The sequence below is a fragment of the Theropithecus gelada genome, chromosome 11 (assembly GCF_003255815.1).
Source record: "Theropithecus gelada isolate Dixy chromosome 11, Tgel_1.0, whole genome shotgun sequence".
In the NCBI taxonomy this organism is placed as follows: domain Eukaryota; kingdom Metazoa; phylum Chordata; class Mammalia; order Primates; family Cercopithecidae; genus Theropithecus; species Theropithecus gelada.
In genome coordinates, this window is record NC_037679.1 from 8099134 (window position 1) to 8123412 (window position 24279).

A 24279-nucleotide genomic window follows, 5' to 3' on the forward strand; every position below is an offset into this window, starting at 1 on the left:
AAAAAAAAAAAAAAAAAAAAAAAAAAAAAAAAAAAAAAAAAAAAATACAATACAAAATTAGCCAGGTGTGGTGGCACATGCCTGTAATCCCACCTGCTCAGGAGGCTGAAGTAGGAGAATGGCTTGAACCCGGGAGGCAGAGGTTGTGGTGAGCTGAGATTGTGCCATTGCCCTCCAGTCTGGGCAACAAGAGCGAAACTCCATCTCAAAAAAAAAAAAAAAAAAGAAAGAAAGAAAACACTTGGGAAAGATACTCTTATCAGCAGCCTGTCACCAAGTAGAACTTTGGAGAAGCCTGGAAGGAAGAAAGTGTCATCTTATCTTGAGGAGTAGGTGGGTAATGTTCAAAGTCATTGGGATTGATAATACATGTCTGGTTGGAGTAGTTTTAGAGTTATATATGGTGGAAGCACTGGTCCTTGAGGGTGATGGCCTATTAATAACAGAAGCGCTGAAAAAGGAAAATTGGCAGGGGAGGCAGCAGGGAAGCAACTGAATACAAATTATATGCTTCACACTGGTACTTGGGGCTCTCAAACTTATTATATGCCTAAATCCTATCCCTTTCCCACAACAGCAGGCTGGGAAGACCTCTGTCCTCAAAGCTTAAGAAAATATTAAGACTGGGGAAGGCTTGCCTGGCTCACCTAGACCTCACTCACCCTAAAGGTAGCACCATCCCTTTCTTTGCCTGGAGCCAGACACTGGTAGCAGGGGAGGAACAGAATAGTGGTAGGAGTGTGATGGAGGATGGAGGCCTCTCAGACATTTGTGGGATCTCTGGATGAGCTTGGCATCCTGACAATGAAAAACCACACGCCTAAAGTAGAGCTGATGCAGGGCCATTAGTTATAAGAAGGATCAAGGTCATTACACTGCCCAGACGTTTATCCTTCATGTTTATTCACTGCCAAAGTCCAGAACTAGACTAGTGAGGGGACTCTGTTCAAACTAGAAGCACCTCATGTGCAAGGCTGAGGAGATCTGAGAGTAGAGGCACATGGGGCCCTCCAAGTTCAGGGCCTTTCAGCCAGTGAAGTCCCTACAGTCTACCAACAGGTGAGAAATGTGGCTGACTTCAGGTTTAAACCTTAGAACTAGAGGAGGAAAGTCACAAAGCCCTCACACTCTGGTGCCCAATTCATTTGGGCTCCCCCGCAGGTTACGATGGGAAGAAATAACCAGTGTGAGTGGGACTAAGTTCCTCCATAACCTTACTCTCTATCAATCAAGTGTGCCTTTTACCCCTTTGCTGAAAGAAGGAGCACTATGGAGAGAGGGACCAGAAAAAGGACTCCCCTCACATGAAACCACTGTCCCACGGCTGCTGCACAGCAAAGATGAAAGTCTGCTCCAAAGCTGCATAAAACAAGTTTAATTTCCAACCAGGGTCACAGTCATCGTGTTATCCCACATTTTGAGCAAGGATAGAGAAGGTGAGTTATTAAACATATACAGTCTACATTCCAGAGAAGGAACTGCAGTTACTACTATAACACCACAGACAAACTTTGGGGTGGGGGGAGCGGGGAGTCCTCAGGAAGCAGGAAGCTGGAATCAGGGAAAGCATAAAATTAAACCTACCAGAGGAGAGGAGAGGAGAGGGAGTGGGCAGAAATGGAATGAAATACCCAATCCCAAAAGAGCTGTTAAGTGAATGGGAATGTAGAAAGGACCACCCCTGCCAAGGGCTTAGTAGCCAGGGATACTACCAAGATCACTTACTGCTCCCTGCTGGACAGATCTGGGGCAGCACCAAGGCCACCTCCTAACATTTTCAGCCCCAGATTGGTCCCTGGAGCCCCCCAAAAACAAGGTGAGGGGTGAGGCCTGAAATGAGGAAAACCTATTTAGGACTGGCATCTAACTAGAGAAAGTCAGGGAATGAGGCAGGAGAAGAGGCAAAGTCCTCATGAACCACAAAGATAGAGTGGAAAATCCTAAGTAGGAAAAAATACATGGAAAAAGGCAAACAAGCAACAGCAGTGAATGAGTTGAGATTGAAAAGGAAAGAGTTCAGGGAAGGAGAGGCAATGGGGCAGGACAAAATAAATCTGAGGAAATAGAGCAAATAAAAAGTATGGAGGGAAGCATCTGTGGGGCCAGGGTAATGAATACATTTTTAAATGAAATAGAACCTCCAACACTCCCCCACACAAGCACCACACACAAACATACCCACACCCACACCCACACCCATACACACACACCCATACACACACACACCCACAGGCCTAGAGAGCAAGATACCTGCACACACCTGCTGCATCGTGGATAACACATCACTAAGTAACTGGCACTGAGGGAGATACCCCTGGAACCTCTCTTTCACAGTTCAATCTTGGATGGGGTTACTAGTATTGATCCACCTGCTATCGATAAAAGTGGCCAGGAAACCTGGCCTCATGGAGTGGGGCTTGGGACAGCCCTACTGGGAAGGGATCTCTCAGCTATGCTATGGGGGGCCCTGGGCCCTGACCTTCACAGAAAGGTTATGGACAGCTGTCTGGAAGCTCAGGGCGCAGCCAGCACACACAGAAGCCCACAGGACAGCTACGTCTTCACAGAAACTACAGAAGTCAGGACCCAGGCCAGGACCTCAGCGACAAGGGCCCCCTGCAGACAGAGATGCAGTAGCAGCAACTTCTGAACAACTACATAATAATGCGGGGAGAACCCTGAAGACCACTGCATCCCACAAGCACTGACAACCACTTCAGGATTTTATTTCCTCCACTCTAACCCCTAGATCCATTTATGAGAAGTGGGTGAGGAGGGCAGGGGCATGGAGGGTGAAGGGACAGCAAGGATGGTCTGAGGGCCTGGAAACAATAGAAAATCTTCATCCTTTAGCACATCCTGGATTAGAAAACAAGAATTGGAGAAGAGGGGGGTTGATACTAAGGTCAGCTATGTCACCCCACTTCCCAGCTCCTCATTAGAACACCCAGTAGCCCTGGTCAGGCCAACAGGAGTACTAGGGTGAGAAAACTTCTGACCAAAGACAGATGAACCATCCAGCGCCCAAGATCGAAGGGTGGTGGGGCACTGGAAGGCAGTAATGGGACTGATCCATGCCTCACCTCCTAATAACAAAAGAGAATGAAGATGGAAAGCCTGAGGCCTTCGCCTCCCTTCCCCCAACGCCCTGGGTCCCTAACACACACCACGGACTTGCCATCCCCACCCCCTAGTCAAGCTCCAGACGAACAGATCTGAGGATGCTCGGGAAGGATCAGTTGAACACTCTAAGCTGATAAGAGTGAGTGGGTTCCTCTCTCCTTCCCAACAATAAGGCAGAGCACAGTGGCATCTCCTTGAGAACAGTCATCTAGAGATAAATGCCACCCTCCAGTCCTAAGAAGGGTGGAAAGAGGAGTACGAGGAAAATGGTGGTGGAGAATCCATCATCTGTCCTATCATCCAGAAAAACCTAACTGCAGAGAGGTGGGTAACCAGTCAAAGACTGGGGTAGTCCGGCCTGACTAATGCCCTCCCACCTTCTTCCCTTAATCTCACCAACACGAAAGGGGCAGATGACAGGCTCCAGTGGGCAGTGTCCTGGCTGCAAGCCCTGAGCTTAACTCCACCCCCTCCCCGCTCCCCCCGTCCCCCACAAATATATCTCTCTATACATGTATATACAGGCGCACACATGCACGCAAACACAGAGAGGCCCGTGCAATTTCCATGTAGAACAGGGAGAGGGTGGCGAAGGAAAGACAAACAGGGAGTAGAAGGGCTTGTGGGGACAGAGAAAGGATTCAGATGCCAAGAGGACAGCAACCACTGCCAAACAAAGAGAATACCCCACTGGACCTCCCGAAACCCAGAGGGTGAGAGAGAGAGGGGCCACCCCATGAAACCATAACAACTTTGTTTTTGTTTAAAATCCAGTAAATTGGAATGACTCATCATCAGGACAGCAATTAGGGATTGGTCATATAGGTGGACAGGAAAAAGGAGGGGAGGCAGGGGAGGCAAGGCTCTTGCTGGGCATGCGGACATGATACCCAGGGCCCTGGCCACACTTGCAGTGGAGAGGAAGGGGTAGGACGAGGGCAGGGTGACAGCAGGTATGTCAGGAGTGGGTGGGGTGCTTGGTTAGGGCTGTCTGGCTCTCACTTCTTGTTTTTGAGCTGATTGGCCAGCCAGTCCAGGCCTTCGTACAGCCCGTCCCCGCTGGTGGCACAGGTGGCCTGAATGTACCAGTTACGGTGACGAAGGGAATGCAGGCCCAGCTTGTCTGTGATCTCAGCAGCATTCATAGCATTAGGCAGATCCTGGAGCACGTGGGAGACACACAAAAAGAAGCCTCAGGATTTTTTAAAGGCTTCTAGAACACCCATCTACCAAAGAAATGTGTACCAGCACCTTCCCCTCCTCCTTTATTTTAGGAAACCCAGACCAAGATCCTAAGGAGCTACTTTGGATTTAGTCACCCTAAAACCCAAGATCCAAGACACTAGAGGTCACTGTACTGAGGAATTGGAAACCAAATATGAGATTGGTGGGGAAGCAAGAGACGTGATTCAAACTGACCAAAGAATCAGGTCTGTCTGACAGCAGGAGTGAGGCCAATTCACCTAAAGTAGATAATAGGCAAGATGAAAGAAAGATTTGAGGCAATCCCTGAGGACTGCAATGTTGCTAAATAAAGCTTGGGTGGGGCACGAGAAGAGGGGCATAAAGAAGCCAACTGCTCAATTTCCCACACTTTTAAAATTGAGAGCATACTAAAAGGGTTTACCATATAATAGGCCCAAGACCCAACAATTTCCACAGCCAGTTTGCTGTCTCCCAGATTCTGGGGTGGGAAGAAGTCTCACCTGTTTGTTTGCAAAGACAAGGAGTACAGCATCCCGGAGCTCGTCCTCTGCCAGCATTCTCATCAGCTCTTCCCGGGCCTCATTTACTCGCTCCCGATCATTGCTGTCGACCACAAATATTAACCCTAGGGAGGCAGAGCATGGGCTGCACTAAGATGACAGGTAACCCCCTCCCCCCAACAAGAAGACACTTGCCTGACACCCTCCAAATATTTGCTCCCTTTCCTCCCTTTCTTCTGCCCCCAGGAGCTATAGCAGGGTAACAGTTGGCCACCCATAAACAAGAAAGACAGCCACACACTCTGCTCAAACCCAACCAACCCATGCTAGGCCTGGGCATACCTTGGGTGTTCTGGAAGTAGTGTCTCCAGAGGGGCCGAATCTTGTCCTGGCCACCCACATCCCACACTGTGAAGCTGATGTTCTTATACTCCACTGTCTCCACATTGAATCCTTTGGAAAAAAAACAGGCAATGGTCACTTGGCCTCAAACACTAGCCCCGCAACCACCACCACAATGAGTTTGGTTCTGCTTTCTCCCAGTGGTGGCCATGACACCAACAATGGAAAAAAACCTAAGGCTTCCTCAGACCTGGTAATCGTTAACCTAGCAGCCTGAAGGCCAAAATGAAAACCGAAGACAAGTCGAAGAAGATGAGGAAAGTCGGTCAAGAGGTTCACAGTTGGGTAACGTGGGCCAACTTTCCTGACTTTTCCACTGAGTCTTTGGTGCTCCCTTCTACAAAATGACTCAGCCCTACTCTAGTACTTTGGCTACCAGAGTTGGCCTCAGCTAAGATGTGGGGCCTGAGAGGCAGAGTGAAGAAAGGGAAGTAAGCTGGCATCCTGGAGCCCCAAAGGCAGAGCCAGCTGAGAATGCTGACTGGAGCCCCCACTACATGGCAAATGTTCTCCCTCCCTTCAGCAGACTGTAACCAAGATTGGCCACCAAAGACCTAAACCCAAGCAATTCCAAGCCTTTGGAAGGAACATCAAAGCCTTTCACCTGCTTTCCAAACAACACAGAGAAAAAACCAACTCCATGCCTGAGGGCAACTGTTGAGTGCCAGGCCATGGAAGTTCCTGCATCAAGGAGAGCCAGGTTAGGTGGGCAAACAGCAGCCCCAGCATCTGCTAGTAAGCTAAACAACACCCCCCTCTTTTCTGAACCCCACAAATTGTATGGACTTGCCTGGGGAGAAGAGGCCAGGTGGGAGAACCAGGAATAGGTCCCTGCCCTGCCTCAGCTGCCGGCATGAAAGCCCACATCCAAGCTCTGCTCTTACCAATGGTAGGGATGGTGGTGACGATCTCCCCCAGTTTCAGCTTGTATAGGATGGTGGTCTTTCCTGCGGCATCCAGGCCCACCATCAGGATGCGCATCTCCTTCTTCCCAATCAGGCTCTTGAGAAGGTTTCCAAAGATATTGCCCATGATCACAGCAACTGCTTTCTGGGGACAGTGGGGCCCAAGTAGGGGGCAGTGGCAGTCTGGTTTTGGCCTGGTCCCTGGTATGGAAGACCTGATCCTAGACAAAGGAAATGTAAAATCGTACCATCATTTGCTTGTCAGGACTTCCACGTAATTAGAATTTCCCAAGGTCATGGCTAGAGTTCATTCATGACAAACCGAGAGTCTGAGGGGACTATAAATACCAAGGCCCACTTAACATACTGAGTCTTTGGGAACAGAAACAAAGCAGTAAACACTAAGGATCCCTGCTCTGCCAGTAATCTAACCATGTGACTCTGGGCAAGTTACTTCACTTTTCCGTATCTGTACCTGTAAATGAAAGGGGGACTGAACTAGATGATTTCTGAAGTCCCTTCAGTTCTGCTATTCTACCCTATACCCCAAGGCATTGCAAGATCATTAATGCCTCTCCCTCCCCTAACCTTACTTACCCTGAGACTTCTGGCAAGGGTGGAAGAGGAGGGAGTGGAATGAGGAGTGGCTCTCTGTGACTCCCAACAAGGTTCAGGCTTGCCAGTTTCCCAAGGTTTATGCTCTCTCCTCTAATCAAGAGACTCTGCCTCTTCCCATCCTATATTTCTGCAACTCCATCTTTCTTCCACACCAAAATAAATGAGGAGTAAGAAAGCCGTACTCCTAAAAGAGGCTGATCCTTTACACTCTGTGAAATGCCAACTGCAAATGTTGTGCCCTATTCAAACAACAGGGCACTGGGAGTAGAGAGGTGGGGTATGGCGGGGTTACCCCTTTATTCCTCAGCTAGGTGCATCCTTGGCTCACTGTGGCCCATCTAAGGAGGGGGCTGTCCCACATGGTCGCTGCAATGAGGCAGTCATCTCATTGGTTCTCTGCTTCTTCCCTAAGCCTTTCGGCCTAATCTCCATATAGCATCTAGGGTGGTTTTAAAATCAAACTCGGGTTATATGATTCCTTTGTTCAAAACCCTCTAGTGGCTTCATGGCTCCTTTTCAGTACAACCCAAGGCCCAAACCATGGCTTACAGGGTCCTACATGACCTCCACTCCCCTACTTCTGTCACGAGATCACTACTCTCTCTGCTTACTCCACTCCAATTCCCCAACACTTTCCTTTCCTGCTTCAAAGCTTTTTTTTTTTTTTTTTTTTTTAAAGAGGTGGGGTCTTACCATGTTGCCCAGGCTGGTCTCAAACTCCTGGGTTCAAGCAATCCTCCTGCCTTAGCCTCCCAGGGCACGGGATTACAAGCATGAGCCACCATGCCTGGCCCAAAGCTTTCATATTTGCTATCACCTCTGCCTGGAATGCTTCTCTCTCAGATAGCCATCATGGATTACTCCTTCACCCCCTTCAGTTACCTGTCTGTTCCAATGTCTCCTACCAAAGAGGCCTCCCACAACCACCTGTATAACACACACACACAGACACACACCACTCTCTACCCCATTTATCCCACTTTTCTTCATAACATTTATCACCATCTGACACATTATATATTTATTTCTTGCTGATTGTTTTATTCTACCTAAGATTTCAGCTCCTTATGTGTTTTGTTCACTGCTCTGTCTCCAGTACCAAGAATAGTGCCAAGGACACAGTAGTTGAAAAACTGAACTAACCCCCAGGGTCTCTACTGACTTTACTGACAGCTCACTCAGATTGGATGCTATGCCTGGTATATAGTAGGCACGTAACAAATACCTGCTGAGGCCAAGTGCGGTGGCTCACGCCTGTAATCCCAGCACTTTGGGAGGCCAAGGCAGGTGGATCACTTGAAGTCAGGAGTTTGAGAACAGCCTGGCCAACACGGTAAAACCCTGTCTCTACTAAAAATACAAATATTAGCCGGGCATGGTGGCACACTCCTGTAGTCCCAGCTACTCGGGAGGCTGAGGCACGAGAATCACTTGAACCCGGGAGGTGGAGGCTGCAGTGAGCTGAGATCATGCCACTGCACTCCAGCCTTGGTGACAGGGCAAGAATCCGTCTCAAAATAATAATAATAATAACAACAACTGCAACAACAAAAACAACAACAACAAAAAATACCTGCTAAAAGGATGAACACGACCAAAAGAATCATTATGAAGGTACAAAATGTCTATCTGCTCACCCCAGCCATTGCCCCAACAGACAGAATCAGATTCACTCATTCATTTCCTTTCTTCTTTTCTCTCTTCTCTATGGCACAGGATAGCCACAGAAATGCATCTTTGAAACAATAATAAAATGAGGATTCAGAATCACCCATACAAGCCAGTTCTCTGTGCCTGCAGGAGGCATGTGTCAGCGGGCAGCTTATTCAGCAATCACCATATGCCAGCTGCTGGCATTCTCTAGAGTCTGGGAACCAGAGACACACACACACACCCCAAACACAGCAGCCAAAGGGACAGGTCAAGACAAAGTGCACCCAAACCCAAGAATGTGAAAGGTGGACGGGGAGGAATCCTACTTACAAGCATGGGGGTTTGGTGGGAGTTTGGTTGTTTTTACAAAACTTCTGACATTTCCCCCTACCACCCTTCTCAGTTTGCAGCAAATTCCAGACTAGTGCAACTGAGCCAGATCAACAGTCCCTGAAGACCAAAGTACTAGTTTGTCCAAAAAAACAGAAACAATGAGTGCTTATGAAGTGTTTCATCTTCAAAAGGCCTCCCCAGACAGCCACTAATGAGCCAGGCGTGGCACTCTCAGTAGGTTCCCCAGATGAGCCCTACCCCTGACCTAGAGGGTTCACACACCGGGAAGAAGGGCTAGCTCAACCTTAGGGTTCAACTTCAGCCAAGCCACCCGCTAGCCTTCCTCTCTACTCTGTCTCAACCCACCCAGGTAGACAGATTCCTGAGGACCCCTGAGGGACCTACCCAGCTAAGAACAGCTCTCACCAACCTTGGGAATTTGTAGTAGTGTGGTTTTTGGTTATACTACTAACACCTCATGAAATTTAAACCTTCCCCAAGTCTTCCTAGTCTTTACTCTGTCTCTTGCTCAGGGAGCCTTTCCTTCAGCTCCAGATGACCCTTTGCTGTAAAGGTTTGGTATCAGGCTTTGGCCCAGATTCTGAATTAAATTTATGCCACACATTTATCTCGCTGTCCTTTATAACTAAAACTATTGCTGATTAAATGTTTACCAACTGTGAGTATAGTGGTGGCTGAAAAAGATATAAGTAGTCAATATGCCTTGCCCCAGAACACGGGTACACTGTCCTTTGATGTTCTTCTTTGCTAGGCTGTCATGCTGAAGTCCTGGTTCAAAAGCTGATCCCAGTGTTACACCTATTTCTATTTCCTGGCATGCCACATCAAGGCCTTACTTTGAATGATCTTAACCACTCAATGTGGCACTTACTACCTTGTGGAGTTTTTCTTCTTTTGTAAGTCTGTGTATTTACTGTCTCCCCCATTAAACTGTGTATTCCCTATGGGCAAAGACCATGTCTACTTATTTTGAATCTGTCCTCCCTCTAGTGCGAAGTCCACTGTGGGAGTTCAGTTAAGCACATTGGCTGATTTAAGCTTCATCTGAGGATGTCCTTACATTATTTCTTCTGTCCAGTAGGATTTGGTATCTCTATGTAATGCACAGAGGGTTGCTTAGCTATCCTGTCCATTCTCAGCCATTTTCCACATATATTTGACCCAGGACTGCTTTGGGAACAACATAAAAAGACTAGAAGACTAGAATTGGTGGGATTCTCTCTTGCCATTTAATATACAGTGGGACTGATGAATACCTGATAAAATATCTAAACAGCTGGTCGGGCATGGTGGCTCATGCCTGTAATCCCAGCACTTTGGGAGGCTGAGGTGGGTGTATCACCTGAGGTTGGGAGTCTGACACCAGCCTGGCCAACATGGTGAAGCCCCATCTCTATTAAAAATACAAAAATTAGCTGGGCGTGGTGGTGCGCGCCTGTACTCAGGAAGCCGAGGCAGGAGAACTGCTTGAATCCAGGAAGCAGAAGCTGCAGTAAGCTGAGATCACGCCGCTGCACTCCAGCCTGGGCGACAGAGGGAGGAGACTCTGTCTCAAAAAAAAAAAAGGGGCCAGACACGGTGGTTCACGCCTATAATCCCAGCACTTTGGGAGGCTGAGGTGGGTGGATCACCTGAGGTCAGGAGTTCGAGACCAGCCTGGCCAACACGGTGAAACCCTGTCTCTATTAAAAACACAAAAATTGGCGGGGTGCGGTGGCTCATGCCTGTAATCCCAGCACTTTGGGAGTGCAAGGCAGGAAGATCATAAGGTCAGGAGATCGAGACCATCCTGGCTAATACAGTGGAACCCTGTCTCTACTAAAAATACAAAAAAATTAGCCAGGCGTGGTGGCGGGCGCCTGTAATCTCAGCTACTCGGGAGGCTGAGTCAGGAGAATTGCTGGAACCCGGGAGGTGGAGGTTGCAGTGAGCCAAGATCATGCCATCACACTCCAGCCCAGGCAGACAGCAGTGAGACTCTGTCTCAAAAAAAACAATTAGCTGGGCGTGGTGGTACATGCCTGTAGTCCCAGCTACTCCAGAGGCTCAGGCAAAAGAATCACTTGAACCCAGGAAGCAGAAGTTGCAGTGAACCGAGATCACGCCACTGCACTCCAGCCTACGTTAACAGTGAGACTCTATCTCAAAAAATAAACATCCAGTAGCTATCATGTGTCTCCCTGGCGAAGCCCAGGGCCTTGAAACTAATGGACGTTATGACTCCTCCTCTTCATTTATTTAATTTTTTTTTTTTGAGACAGAGTCTCACTCTGTCACCCAGGCTGGAGTGCAGAGGCAGAGGTTGCTCACTGCACCTCTGTTGTTGGCCAGGCTGGTATCAAACTCCTGGCCTCAAGCAATTCACCCGCCTCAGCCTCCCAAAGTGCTGGGATAACAGGCATGACCCACCACATCTGGCCATGACTTTTCTTTAAGTATAATCTGGAGCTTGATTTAAATGAGCATTTCAAAGGGGATGCTGGCTTTCTTGTCTTGGCTTTCCCTGTGCCTTGCTAATACCAGAGAGCATGCTGCCCTACCACCAAGATGGTAGCAGCTTTCAGCTTCGTGCCATGAATACAAATCTTTGGCTATATAGCCTATTCTCACTTTCACAATACATTCCTAGAAAAGCACTAGGAAGCAGAATGGCGAAGTCAACAAACCGTGAATTGTTTCTCCATGTATTATATAGCCTATAGTTACTCTTTCACCACAGATGGTACTGCTGTGTTGACAGGGCAAAATGCCAGGGTTCCATTGGCTGTTGGATATCAAGAATCAGCAGTTAAGACTGAAAGTGAATGGCTCAAGATGAAAAATGGAATATACTAACATCTCTATTAAAAAGAAGGTATCTCCAGGTTCTGTTTTACAGTCAGAAACTTTATTATCACAGGTAAAAACAATAGGAACCCAAACACGTGCTCCAGTACAATCTGTGTGAGACACTGAAGGAATTCAGTTAAGCACATCAGCTGATTTAAGCCTCATCTAAGGATATCCTCACTTGAGGACAACTCACTGCCCCCACCTCATCCCCCCAGGAGAAGCAGGCTGTTGCTGTAACTGGCTACTCAACCATCTTTCCTTACATATGTTGCAGGAACATGCCTGCCTCAATCTCCAGGTGCTTTTGAGAGTCACACATCCCAGTCGGCCACACATACTCCCTCTACCTGATTCCAGTGAATGATCCAAGAATGTGCTATGAGACACCTCTGAGGGGACTCCTGATCTGGCACTACCTCCTCCTCTTCAGGGTCCAGGGGAAGGAAGACCAGGGTCTCCAAACCCTCTGCTGCCAGGCAGAGTGCAGTAAAAACAGCTTTGTTCTTAGATAATTTTCAAATTGAAATATCACTAATAGAGATGCTATTTTTAGCACAGCTAACCAGTAGACCAATACAATTTAAAGAAACAAAAGCAGAGTATGCCTGTACTGAGTTTTCTTGGTGCAGCTGGCTTATGACCTGTGTAAACTCCAAGTTTTTGTCTCAAGAGCACTGAAATCAGAACATAAGAACTCCTAGATTAGTATCTTAATGATATATACTAGACTTAAAGATTTCCCAAAGTCAAGAAATAGCTTCTGATACCAGCTTTCATCCATTCATCAAACCTTTTTTTTTTTTTTTTTTTTTTTGAGACATTCTCACTCTGTCACCCAGGCTGGAGTGCAGTGGCGCGACCTTGGCTCACTGCAACCTCCGCCTCCCAGGTTCAAGCGCTTCTCCTGCCTCAGCCTCCCGAGCAGCTGGGACTACAGGCGCGTGCCACCACTCCTGGCTAATGTTTTGCATTTTTAGTAGAGACAGGATTTCACTGGGTTGGCCAGAATGGTCTTGATCTCCTGACCTTGTGATCTGCCCGCCTCAGCCTCCCAAAGTGCTGGGATTATAGGCGTGGGCCACCGCACCCAGCCTCATTCATCAAACATTTATTGAGCATACTGAACTAGGGATACAGAGAGGGAGACAGTTTCTGCCTTCATGAAACTGTCTTTTTTTTTTTTTTTTGAGACTGAGTCTCACTCTGTTGCCCAGGCTGGAGTCCAGTGGCGCAATCTCGGCTCACTGCAAGCTCTGCCTCCCGGGTTCATGCCATTCTCCTCCCTCAGCCTCCTAAGTAGCTGGGACTACAGGTACCTGCCACCACGCCCAGCTAATTTTTTTGCACTTTTAGTAGAGATGGGGTTTCACTGTGTTAGCTAGGATGGTCTCGATCTCCTGACCTCGTGATCTGCCCGCATCGGCCTCCCAAAGTGCTGGGATGTGGGAGCACCGTGCCCGGCCATGAAATTCAGTCTTTAATGGAAAAGACTAGTAAAGACAGGATTACAACAGTGTGAGAGTAAGAGTAGAGTAAGCACATAGTATTATGTGGACAGAAAGCTGGAGCAGTAAATCAACACTGAAGGGTAAAGGGTGATTCTGAAACATAATTCTCAGGTCATACCTGAGCTGGCTCCTAAAGGAAGAAGAGGAAGTAATCAGACAATAAAGAAGGAGTTGAGCAGGGGAAGTGTGTGCAAAGGCATAAAGACTGAGCCAGGCGCAGCAGCACACACCCGTAATCCCAGCACTTTGGGAGGCTGATGCAAGAAGATTGCCTGAGCCCAGGAGTTCAAGGCCAGCCTGGGCAACATGGCAAATGCCTGTCGCTATGGGGGAAAAAAAAATTAGCTGGGTGTCGTGGTGTGCACCTGTAGTCCCAACTACTCAGGAGGCTGAGACAAGAGAAATCACTTGAGCCCAGGAAGTTGTGGCTGCAGTGAGCCATGATCACGCCACTGCACTCCAGCCCAGGTGACAGAGTGAGAGAAAATGTCTCAAAAAAAGAAAAAGAAAAAAAGACCTAAGTTTCAAATAGCACTTTAAATATATATATATATATATATATATATATATATATATATATATAAAAATATAAATATAAATTTCTTTTCTTTTTTTTTTTTTTAAGTGATGAGGTCTCACTCTGTCATCCAGGCTCACTGCAGCATCCAAATCCTGGGCTCAAGCAATCCTACTGCCTCAGCTTCCCCAGTAGCTAGACCTACATACAGGCCCAAATCATCGTGCCGCAGCTAACTTTTTTATTTTTATTTTTGGTAGAGATAAGAGTCTCACTTTGTTGACCAGGTTGGTCTCGAACTTCTGACTTCAAACGATCCTCCAGTCTCAGCCTCCTAAAGTGAAGATTACAGGCAAGGTGTGGTGGCTCACACCTGTAATCCCAGCACTTTGGGAAGTCGAGGCAGGTGGATCACCCGAGGTCAGGACTTTGAGACCAGACTGGCCAACATGGTGAAACCCCGTCTCTATTAAAAATACAAAATTTGCCGGGTATGATGGCGCACTGTTATCCCTGCAATCCCAGCTATTCATGCGATGACGCGATCTCAGCTCACCACAACCTCTGCCTCGCAGGTTCAAGCAATTCTCCTGCCTCAGTCACCCAAGTAGCTAGTGTTACAAGCACCCAGCACCACGCCCGGCTAATTTTTTTGTTTGTTTGAGACAGAGTCTCACTCTGTCACCCAGGCTGGGGTGCAATGGCACAATCTCGGCTCACTATAACCTCCATCTCCTGGGTTCAAGTGATTCTCCCAGGAAAAATCTCCTACTTCTCTCAAATAGCTGGGATTATAGGCACCTGCCATCATGCTAGGCGTGTTTTTGTAGAGATAGGGTTTTACCATGTTGGCCAGGCTGGTCTTGAAATCCTGACCTCAGGTGATCCACCCGTCCATGGACTCCCAAAGTGCTGGGATTACAGGCCTGAGCCACTGTGCCCAGCCAGATAGCACTTTTTATTAGCCAAAGCCAGGTGCAACTGGGAGGTAGCTTATTTGGATACAGCATGGTGGGTAAAAGAAATGATGAAGGGAGGGGCGCGGTGGCTCACGCTTGTAATTCCAGCACTTTGGGAGGCCAAGGCGGGCGCATCACCTGAGGTTAGGAGTTCAAGATCAGCCTGCTCAATATGGTGAAACCACATCTTTACTAAAAATACAAAAATTAGCCAGGTGTGATGGCATGGGCCTGTAATCCCAGCTACTCAGGATGCTGAGGCAGGAGACTTGCTTGAACCCAGGAAGCAGGGATTGCAGTGAGCCAAGATCACATCACTGCATTCCAGCTTAGGTGACAGAGTGAGACTCGGTTTCAAAAGAAAAAAAAAGAAAAGAAAGAAAGAAAATGATGAGGGATGGGGCTGGAGAGATAAGCAGGGACTGGATCATGAAGGGCTTTAAAGGCCATGCTGAGTAACGTGATCAGGAATGTGCTTTAGAAAGACCATTCTGGCAGAAGTTTCAGGAGTAAATTAGAAAGGGGAAAGACTGGAGGCACAAAGACTGCTTAGGAGGTATAGTAATACAGGTGATAAATCACAAGTTCTTAACTAGAGGTGGAAATTGAGAGGAGAGGACAGATTTGAAACATCATAATGGTAGAATCGACAGGATTTAATGAGTGCTTAAATGTAGGCAGAAGAGGAGAATAATCAAAGACGATTCCCAGGTTTCTGGCCTAGGGACTGGGTGGCATTTCTTGAGAAAGAAAATACAAGAGGAACAGATCTGAGTGTGAACATGTTTGTTTTTATCATTACTGTTGTTTTCAGAAACAGAGTCTCACTCCACCACTCAGACTAGAGTGCAGTGGTATGATCATGGCTCACTGCAGCCTCCATCTCCTGGGCTCAAGAGATCCTCCCAACTCAGCCTCCCAAGTAGCTAGAACTACAGGTGTGCATCACCATGCCTGGCTAATTTTTAAAGTTTTTTTTTGTAGATACGAGGTCTCATTATGTTACCCAGGCTGGTCTCGAACTCCTGACCTCAAGCAATCCTCCCACCTCAGCCTCCCAAAGTACTGGGATTACAAGCATGAGCCACTGTGCCTGGCCCCTCAATCTTAGAAAAGGACCTATGGCAATGTTCTCTTGTCCAGCCTTTGAATGTTGATGATGTAGAAGGATGAGAAGCTAGAATAATCTGGAGACCATAAAGAGAAGGAAACAGACATTTAAAACTCCAGGATATCAGAGCAGAAAAATGGAAAAAAACTCAGTTGGGTCCTTAATGACAATATCAAGCTGGTAAAATTAAATTTTTTCTTTTTTAGAGATGGGATCTCGCTATGTTGCCCAGGATGAAGTACAATGGCTATTCACAGGTGCCATCATGGTGCATTACAGCCTCAAATTCTTGGGCTCACGCAATCCTGAGTAACTGGGACTACAGGCATGCACCACCATGCCTGGCTTCTTTCGTTTTTTGAGATGGGTCTTGCTCTGTCACCCAAGCTGGAGTGCAGTGGCGTGATCGTGGCTCACTGCAGCCACGGCTCACTCCCAGACTCGAGCAATCCTCCCACTTCAGCCTCCGGAGCAGCTGGGACTATAGGCATGCACCACCACACCTGGCTAATTTTTGTTTAATTGAAGTTTCGCCATGTTGCCCAGGCTAGTCTCGAACTTCTGGGCTCAAGTGATCCGCCCATCTCGGCCTCCCAAAGTTCTGGGATTACAGGCATGAGCCACTGTACCCAGCTGGCTTCTTTTTTTAAAAAAAAAAATCATAGTAAAATACACATAAAATTTATCATTCTAACCATTTTCAAGTATACAATTCAGTAGCATTAAGTACATTCACACTGTAGTGTAACTATCACAACTACTCATCACCTGAACTTTTTAATCTTCCCAAACTGAAACTGTACCTGTTAAACAGAGGCTCCCCAATCCCCCTGTCCCTGTAGCCCCTGGTAACCACCATTCTCCTGTCTTCTATGAATTTGTTACTCTAGGTACTTCATAGAAGTAGAATTGTACAATATGTGTTCTTTTGTGTCTGCTGTTTTTTGTTGTTTTTTTTTTGAGATGGAGTTTTCGCTCTTGTTGCCCAGGCTAGAGTGCAATGGTGCAAGCTCAGCTCACTGCGACCTCCACCTCCTGGGTTCAAGCGATTCTCCTGCCTCAGCCTCCCAAGTAGCTGGGGGATTACAGGCACCTGCCACCATGCCCATCTAATTTTTTGTATTTATAGGAGTTTGAGACCTCCCGACCTCAAGTGATCCACCCGCCTCAGCCTCTCAAAGTGCTGGGATTACAGGCGTGAGCCACGGCACCCAGCCTATGTCTGCCTTTCTACTAGATGTCTTGCTATATGATTTAATAAATCCTCTCAGCCTGTTAGCCACATATGTGTTTTCTATTTTTGTAACTAATACATTCTAACTGAAATATCTAGGGATAGTGTACACAGTAGAATAGGAGAAAAGGGCAAAGGCAGAAACCTGCCTGACACACCAACATTTAAAGTAGCGGGAGCCAGGTGCGGTGGCTCACAGCTATAATCCCAGCACTTTAGGAGGCCGAGGTGGGTGGATCACCTGAGGTCAGGAATTCGAGACTTCAGCCTGGCCAACATGGTGAGACCCAATCTCTACTAAAAATACAAAATTAGCTGGGCATGGTGGGGCATTCCTATAATCCCAGCTACTCAGGAGGCAAGACTGGAGGATTGCTTGAAGTCAGGAGGTGGACGGAGGTTGCATCAAGGTGAGATTGCACCATTGCACTCCAGCCTGGGTGACAAGAGCGCAATTCCATCTCAAAAAAACAACAACAACAACAAATAAACAAAAAATAAATAGGCCGGGCGCAGTAGCTCATGCCTGTAATCCCAGCACTTTGGGAGGCCAAGATGGGTGGATCACCTGAGGTGGGGAGTTCGAGACCAGCCTGACCAACATGGAGAAACCCCGTCTCTACTAAAAGTACTAAATTAGCCGGGCATGGTGGCGCATGCCTGTAATCCCAGCAACTCCATAGGCTGAGGCAGGAGAATGGTTTGAACCCACAAGGTGGAGGTTGCTGTGAGCCAAGATCGTGCCATTGCACTCCAGCCTGGCAACAAGAGCGAAGCTCCATCTCAAAAAAAAATTAATTAAAAAAATAAATAAATAAAGTAGTGGGCAGAAAAGCAGGCCAGGAAAGAATAAGAAGCAACCAGATGGGCAGAAGGGAAATCAAGAGAGCAAGACATCATAGACACCAATGGGGATAGAACATACAAAAGAAAAGAGGGAGGATCCAAAGCTACAGTTTTGATATAAACTAAAACATATCTAACTACATAAGTCCCAATTAACTCAATTAGTGGTATTTAGGCTCAGGCCAGAATTGTTACGCCAGCTTCCCATCTAGTCAAAGAACAATCCTGGAAAAAACTCCAGGACACACACACCTGAAGGAGGCCACAGCTGTGAAGTGAAGAAGGATCCCGAACCACCCTGTCTGATGGAGACCCAAAATGCCTGGGAAGGGTCTGGCTTTTACCATGGACAACCCTCAGCAAGTGAGTCAGAACAGAGGGCAAGGTCTGTTTTAGAATCCTAGCCAGATAAAACACTGACAAGATAAAAACTAGACTCATTTGTTTCTTTGGAACATACTGTGGCACTGCCCTCTACCCAAAAATTTCAGCTTGCCTTATTCTTAGAATCTGACCAGCTTACAACCACTACAGCTCCTGATATTCTATGGCTGTACCAATCCAATGCCCACCTCTACAGTCTTGGATATCCAGAACACTGTACATTCTTAATTACAAAATCACTGAAAGTCCATTAATAGCCTAGACCCCTAATAATCTTCTGCCCTTAAACTGGTCCCACTGTGCAAGTTAAGATGGAGCTGACAGTAAACTGCTTAAACAGGAAGACATGATGTGGACAAGGCCAACCATTATACAGAGGAGCTTAAGGACACAGAGGAACAGAGAACTGCCTGCCTGGGGTATAAGAGTTATCTGTGATCCCTCAGCATCCCAAACACACTTTTACTCTAGGACTTGCTGCAGTATTCACGTTTGCCTGTTTTGCTTTCCAGAGCTGGAACTGCCCAATGTGCCTCGAGTGCATTACAGGTCAGCTGGAGATACTGATCCTATCAGCCACTGGATGGCTGGGCAGGGCTTGGGGTGGCTAGAGCTCTTGGGCCAGCCATCTCAGATTTCAAGTCTCACTATTACCATTTTTTGTGTATACCATGATGGGAAAAAGGCTGGAAAGTACCTTACTAGACTGTGAGCTCTTTGCCAGCACAGACTATGCCTTATTCATGTTTCACGTCTCCAGCATCCAGCACCAATGACTGACCTATAGCTAGTGACTGACATGCGTGTTGAGAACGGTTCTACTGAGAGTAGCAAAACACTTGTGGGGTTGAGGAAGACAGTATTCTATAGGTGGTCTCTGATCCTTTTCCCTGCATCTGACAAACTGAAGAAATGGTTTCCATGTCCTCAGAGCCCAAAGGTTCTGCTTGAAGAGCGGAGAGATCATATGAGGAGGTGTAATTATATCCCACCCCCCACTTTCCACCACCAGTAGAAAGTAACTCCACTTTTGTCCATTTTATGTATTAGAATTCAAATAAAATTTTATTTAACGTTTCACTGCTTTAAAAAAAAAAAAAAGGACATAAACCATTGCAACAGAAAGCAAATGCTCTCCTGCATCTTAAGCTCATGCTGAAGTTTAAACATTCATGCTTGACAAACTCCTGTGCATAAGCTAATAAAAGAAGGATTATGCCAGGCTTTCAGCAGTAATGGGAGAACTAAAAGGTACCAAGAGACCTGCCACACCCAGTCATCTCAACTTTCTTCAGGAATATGGTAATAATGGTGGATCTCTAACATCTTGAGCCATTTCCTTTCTGGTCCACATGGTGTGGCAGATCCTTTGCATAAGTCCATGGCAAAGCTCTAACACATTCATAAAATCCCTACTTTAGTCAGTTCTTTACCTGACTATAACGTGAAGCCTTCGAACATCTGTGGGACTCTTTCCAAACGCTCCCCATGTCTTTTTATTATCAAATAGTTATATTAGCACTCTATCTGTATTTGCAACAGATATTGGAGTGAAGAAGGTACAGTAGACAGTTATACAGATATCACAATTTCTGGGCCATGATATTCTGAAACAGATACTCAAAAGCAGACATTTTTTAAAGATTGGACTTAATGAAAAGAGTGGACTAAATGAAGATCCTCAAATACTGACTGAGACCTAAAATAAGGGGATCTAGGAATCTAAATCCCTGACCTAGGTCACCAGGGTGCTCTTTTCTGGAAGAGTGAACCATTTTTCAGAGTCACACTGACTTTTCTAATATGAATACTATTCTTGTGCCCCCATGCCTTCACCCTACATCCAAATTGATGGTTCAGGGCCCCTGCCTTGCTCCAGCTTCACCTCCCACTCAGGCAGCAAGAGCTGTCTCTGTGATGCTGACGATGAAAAAAGATTTCGCTGCTCATAAGCCTACAACCAGCATAGAAACTCATGGTAACAATCATCCCTCTACACAAGCACCTCAGGCAGCAAGTTGTTCTTTTGTAAACCTCTTTTCCTCTAAGGCAGCCCTGAGTGTTCATATTATTAGTATTATGATAATGGATTATTAATAGCAGCTAACAGCTATTTGGTACTTACTATATGCTTTGTACAATACCAGGTGCTTTACATTTATCTCATTTAATTCTACTGACAACCAAAAAAATAGTAATTCTCTTGAAAACCATGTATCATTACCTTCTTTACAGAAGCAATTTTATAAGGAACATGCACTGGTAATTAGCAGAAGCAGGATCTGAATCTAATTTTGTCTGATTCCAAGATCCACTCTTAATTACTATACCATTCTGCCTCTAAATTTACCTCAACAAAAATGGTGAGGAGAGGTCAGGCATGGTGGTTCATGCCTGTAATCTCAGCACTTTGGGAGGCCAAGGTGGGAGGATATAGGAGCGAGACCAGCCCTAGCAACATAGTGAGATCTCTACAAAAAGTAAAAAAAATTCGCTGGGCATGGTGGTGCTCGCATGTGGTCCCAGCTACTTGGGAAGCTGAAGTGCAGGATGGCTTGAGCCCAGCTTGAGGCTGCAGTGAGTTATGATCACATCACTACTCTCCAGCCTGGCTGGATAAAAATAAAGGTATATAGGGAAGCAGATTCTACAATTTCCTTCGGTTACATAGTCAGCTTTAACTGACCTGGTTTTAAAGTTCCTCCTTCTAACCAATAAATCCCACCCTCTATCCTGAGTTCACTTCCTCTTATTATGACTCTAGTGTAAAAGAGTAGTGTGGATGAACACATGCTACAATATGACTCTTTGTGCGATTTCACTCACTTCCACTCTTTCCAGTCTGCTGTGTGCTCTCCTTTTATACTTGCATTCAGTACAATAGCAGCTACCATTCACTGGTACCAATTCTGTGCCAGACACCACACATATACACACATACATTGGTCCCTCTTCCAAACTCCAGGATCCCAATTCATATATAACACTTTGAAAGACTTAGGTCTGATGGAGAGACCCCTTTTCCCACAATGGGGAAGCAGGAAATCTGGGACTGCAGATAATGACTCTGTGTTCTAGTAATATTTCTCTTTTTGGGTCTTAGTTTCCATTATCTATGCCTATTCTGTGCCTCTTAGGAAGGCAGAGACACCAAAACTTCTTAATTACAAAGGTTAAGGGTCTTTGTACCCTTGCTAAGCTATCTCCAGGTACTTCTGCTGACAGCCAAGCCATCTCTTGCCCTTTCCTTAAACTACAGTTAGAAAGCTATCCATTCACATTCTATGTGAATACATTCTAAGTTCATTATGGGTACCTACTGTTTGCATGGGCATTGTGGAAGAGGAGATGAAATCCAGTTCCTGCAGTCAAAAAGCTTCTAGTTTCTTTGGAAAAGCAAGATAGACAACTATAAAACTTCTAACTATGCAAGGTAATAATTCCATGCTGGGAAACAGGACGCATGTGAATATGTGATACATGGGAGCCCTTCCAAGGTCAATCATTCATTCTGTCAAAAGCTGAACCTTAATGGATTAGTTTTTTTCTTAGAATGAACTTTTATAGACATGTTTTTCAAACTCAAGTCCAATGGGCTATGATAATCCACTGTCCCATAACACTGTCCCATGTCCCAAGTCATGGCAAGTGAAGACATCTAACCCAACAAGAAGCCCAAAACAAAATGGCAGCAAAGACTGTTACTACCTACCTGATTGAGGACAGGCAAGGAGGCATGCAGCGACTAGATTCTGTCCTGTTGCACTGACCCAAGCAATCAGACTCTTGCAGCACATCTCCCAATAAAACTTTCATGCCATAGACCAGGGGTGACCCAATCCAACAACAGCAGAGACAGGTTTTAGGTTACATTTCTCCCTCACCAGGATGGCCTTACTATTTCTTCTCACTCCTGATCACATACCACAATCCTCCACCTCCACCACCACATTCCTCCTGGCCTGGAAAGATGTAGACCCGCCTTAATGCAATCAAGAAGGGAATTCCCCAAAAATAACAGCTACCACCTAGCTAATCAAGTGGCCCGTTTTAACAGGAACTCCACCTCCCCAACTCCCCCTCCTCCCCTCAAACGATTCGCGTAAGCCAGGGCTCCATTTTCTGTTCCGGGAATCCTGGTACTTCCTAAAGAAAGCAAGCGGATTGGAAGACACAAACTCAGGGCCAGTGACAAGATGCTCCCTCCTCCTGTGAGACCGCCCCCGCTCCGCCTGGGGAGGAAGGCCCCACCTCTCTTCTCCTAGGAAGATCAGATCCCCCTCCCCCTTCTCCTGCCTCCTCTCCACCCTCTCCCCACCTGCTGCCCTCTTCCCAACCTGCGGTTCCCTAGACTCCAAAGCGCAACCTCTATCAGAATAGCGCCCATGTGGTACACCAGCAGCCTGCCCTGTTGGCTAACCCCCAACCCCCCTACGCACCCCTGCCCTATGATGGGGGAGGGGGTGTAACCACAGCAAGGCTTCTCTCCGGTCTCCTATTGCTAAGGTGGGGGAGGGAGAGGGAGTAGAAGAAAGCAGCATTCCCTAGCCCTTTAACAGAAAAGATACAAACAGCCATCACCGCCCCCGCATTACCTCTCCTCGGACGGTTTTCCTCCCCCTCAACAGCCCACCTCCTGCAGGCGACAACCTAACTGCAGCCCAGGTCGCCCCCTTGTGCGAGGCGGAGGACAAATCCGTGTGCGCCCCCCCCCCCCACCCCAGCTCCGCGTCCTTCAAATGCGGGGGCAGGCGTAAAGCTGGCCAGACGCCCCCTCTTTGAGTTTTCGGGCCCCCCCACGCCAAGCAGTGCCGGGCGGGGCCCGGGAGGCGCTCTATCTCCTCAGCCCTCACCCTGACCAAGCCTCTTCTCTACCAGGACCCGCCTTCCCTTCCCAGCCTCTCACCTGTTCCTGCTATCAGCTGCGCCGCTGCGGCCGCCGCCTCCGCCCCGCAGGTTCCGCTCCGCTCCCTCCGGCTCCCCAAGCCGACTTCAGCCCGACCGCTGCCCTGGCCCGCTCCCCAGCTCCCTCCTTCCTTCCCTCCACCTAGCACCGGAAGCCGCGACGGCTACTGGAGCTGTGCGGCGTACCCCCACCCCCAGCCCGGGATACTTCCCACCTCCCCGATCGCGCGAGAGCTGCGCGGTAGCAAGCGGCACTTCTCGCGAGACCCATCACCATGGCAGCGGCTGCAGCACAGGCAGCCGGGCGCTGGAGCTGGAGTCTGGGCGGAGGCCGGTGTGGGGGCTGTGGGCGGCGGAGGCGGGAGCCGGGAATGGGGATGAGACAGTGAGGACTGAGGTGAGAATCCCAAGCTCCTGGGTTGTGCCTGGAATTTAAGGACTGAGGCGGCAAGTTGGCTGCGTTGGAGACGGGCTGGGCTGAGGGGCCCAGGGGCTCCTCGGGCAAAGGCAGCATCGGGATATGGGTGAACGAACAGTTGTTTCTGTGGTCTGCCTTAGCCAGGCAGACCATCTTTATTTCTTAATCTGGGCTAACTGCAATCCCCTGAGATCCCTCACTGCACCATTGCTGTTGCTCACTATTCCTGAGACTAGATTACTCTGGGGTCTGAATCAAGAGATCCTTTCCCATAAGGAAGAGGAAGGAGAGTGATAAACTTAAGAGGCTGAAGGAAAACAGCTGGACTCTGGGCCAGTTAAGAAGTTGGAACTTGAAAGACAGAGAGTAGAAGCCTAATATTCAGAAGTGTGGTTTGAGGAAGTGTGCCTAGATGAGTAGGGATTTTAGTATCCCAAGGAAAGGTGAAGGACTTTGCACCCGTATTTCTTGCTTCCTACCTACCCCTACTTCCCTCACACTCCGTTTTGCACCTCTAGATATGCAGAACTGCCTTGAAACTATCATAGCTGTGATAGAAGGGCACTAATAATGCTAAGGACAGAAGATTCCTTTTTTTTTTTTTCTTTTTTGAGACGGAATCTCGCTCTGTCGCCCAGGCTGGAGTGCAATGGCACCATCTCGGCTCACTGCAACCTCTGCCTCCCGGGTTCAAGCGATTCTCCTGCCTCAGCCTCCTGAGTAGGTGAGATTACAGGCGTGAGCCACCGCGCCCGGCCAATAGAAGGTTCTCTAAGTGCCCTCTCTTCTCATTTACAGCAGTAT

The 24279-nt window shown here is 47.5% G+C and overlaps 1 protein-coding gene across 3 annotated transcripts; it reads right to left on the reverse strand.

Annotated features, from left to right (window-relative positions):
- Window positions 1–1352: 1352 nt before the first annotated feature.
- Window positions 1353–23300, reverse strand: ARF3 (ADP ribosylation factor 3). 3 transcript variants are annotated; one of them, XM_025403437.1, is made up of 6 exons: window positions 23059–23221; window positions 6734–6743; window positions 6116–6357; window positions 5172–5282; window positions 4830–4954; window positions 1353–4283 (listed from the first exon to the last, which is right to left on the reverse strand). In XM_025403437.1, the coding sequence occupies exons 3-6, from the start codon at window positions 6261–6263 to the stop codon at window positions 4122–4124; spliced, it is 546 nt and encodes a 181-aa protein (XP_025259222.1). In that variant the 5' UTR covers window positions 6264–6357; window positions 6734–6743; window positions 23059–23221; the 3' UTR covers window positions 1353–4121. The 3 variants fall into 3 exon arrangements, with proteins under 3 accessions (XP_025259222.1, XP_025259221.1, XP_025259220.1); XM_025403436.1 differs by lacking the exon at window positions 6734–6743 and having other exon boundaries at window positions 6116–6330; window positions 23167–23201; XM_025403435.1 differs by lacking the exon at window positions 6734–6743 and having other exon boundaries at window positions 1361–4283; window positions 23059–23300.
- Window positions 23301–24279: the final 979 nt, after the last annotated feature.

Coding starts and splice junctions, on each gene's coding strand:
- ARF3 (XM_025403437.1), bottom strand. CDS start 6,263: ATGGGCAATATCTTTGGAAACCTTCTCAAGAGCCTGATTGGGAAGAAG. Junction 5,283..6,115: donor CACCACCATCCCTACCATTG/GTAAGAGCAGAG, acceptor TTTTTTCCAAAG/GATTCAATGTGGAGACAGTG. Junction 4,955..5,171: donor CTACTTCCAGAACACCCAAG/GTATGCCCAGGC, acceptor CTGCCTCCCTAG/GGTTAATATTTGTGGTCGAC.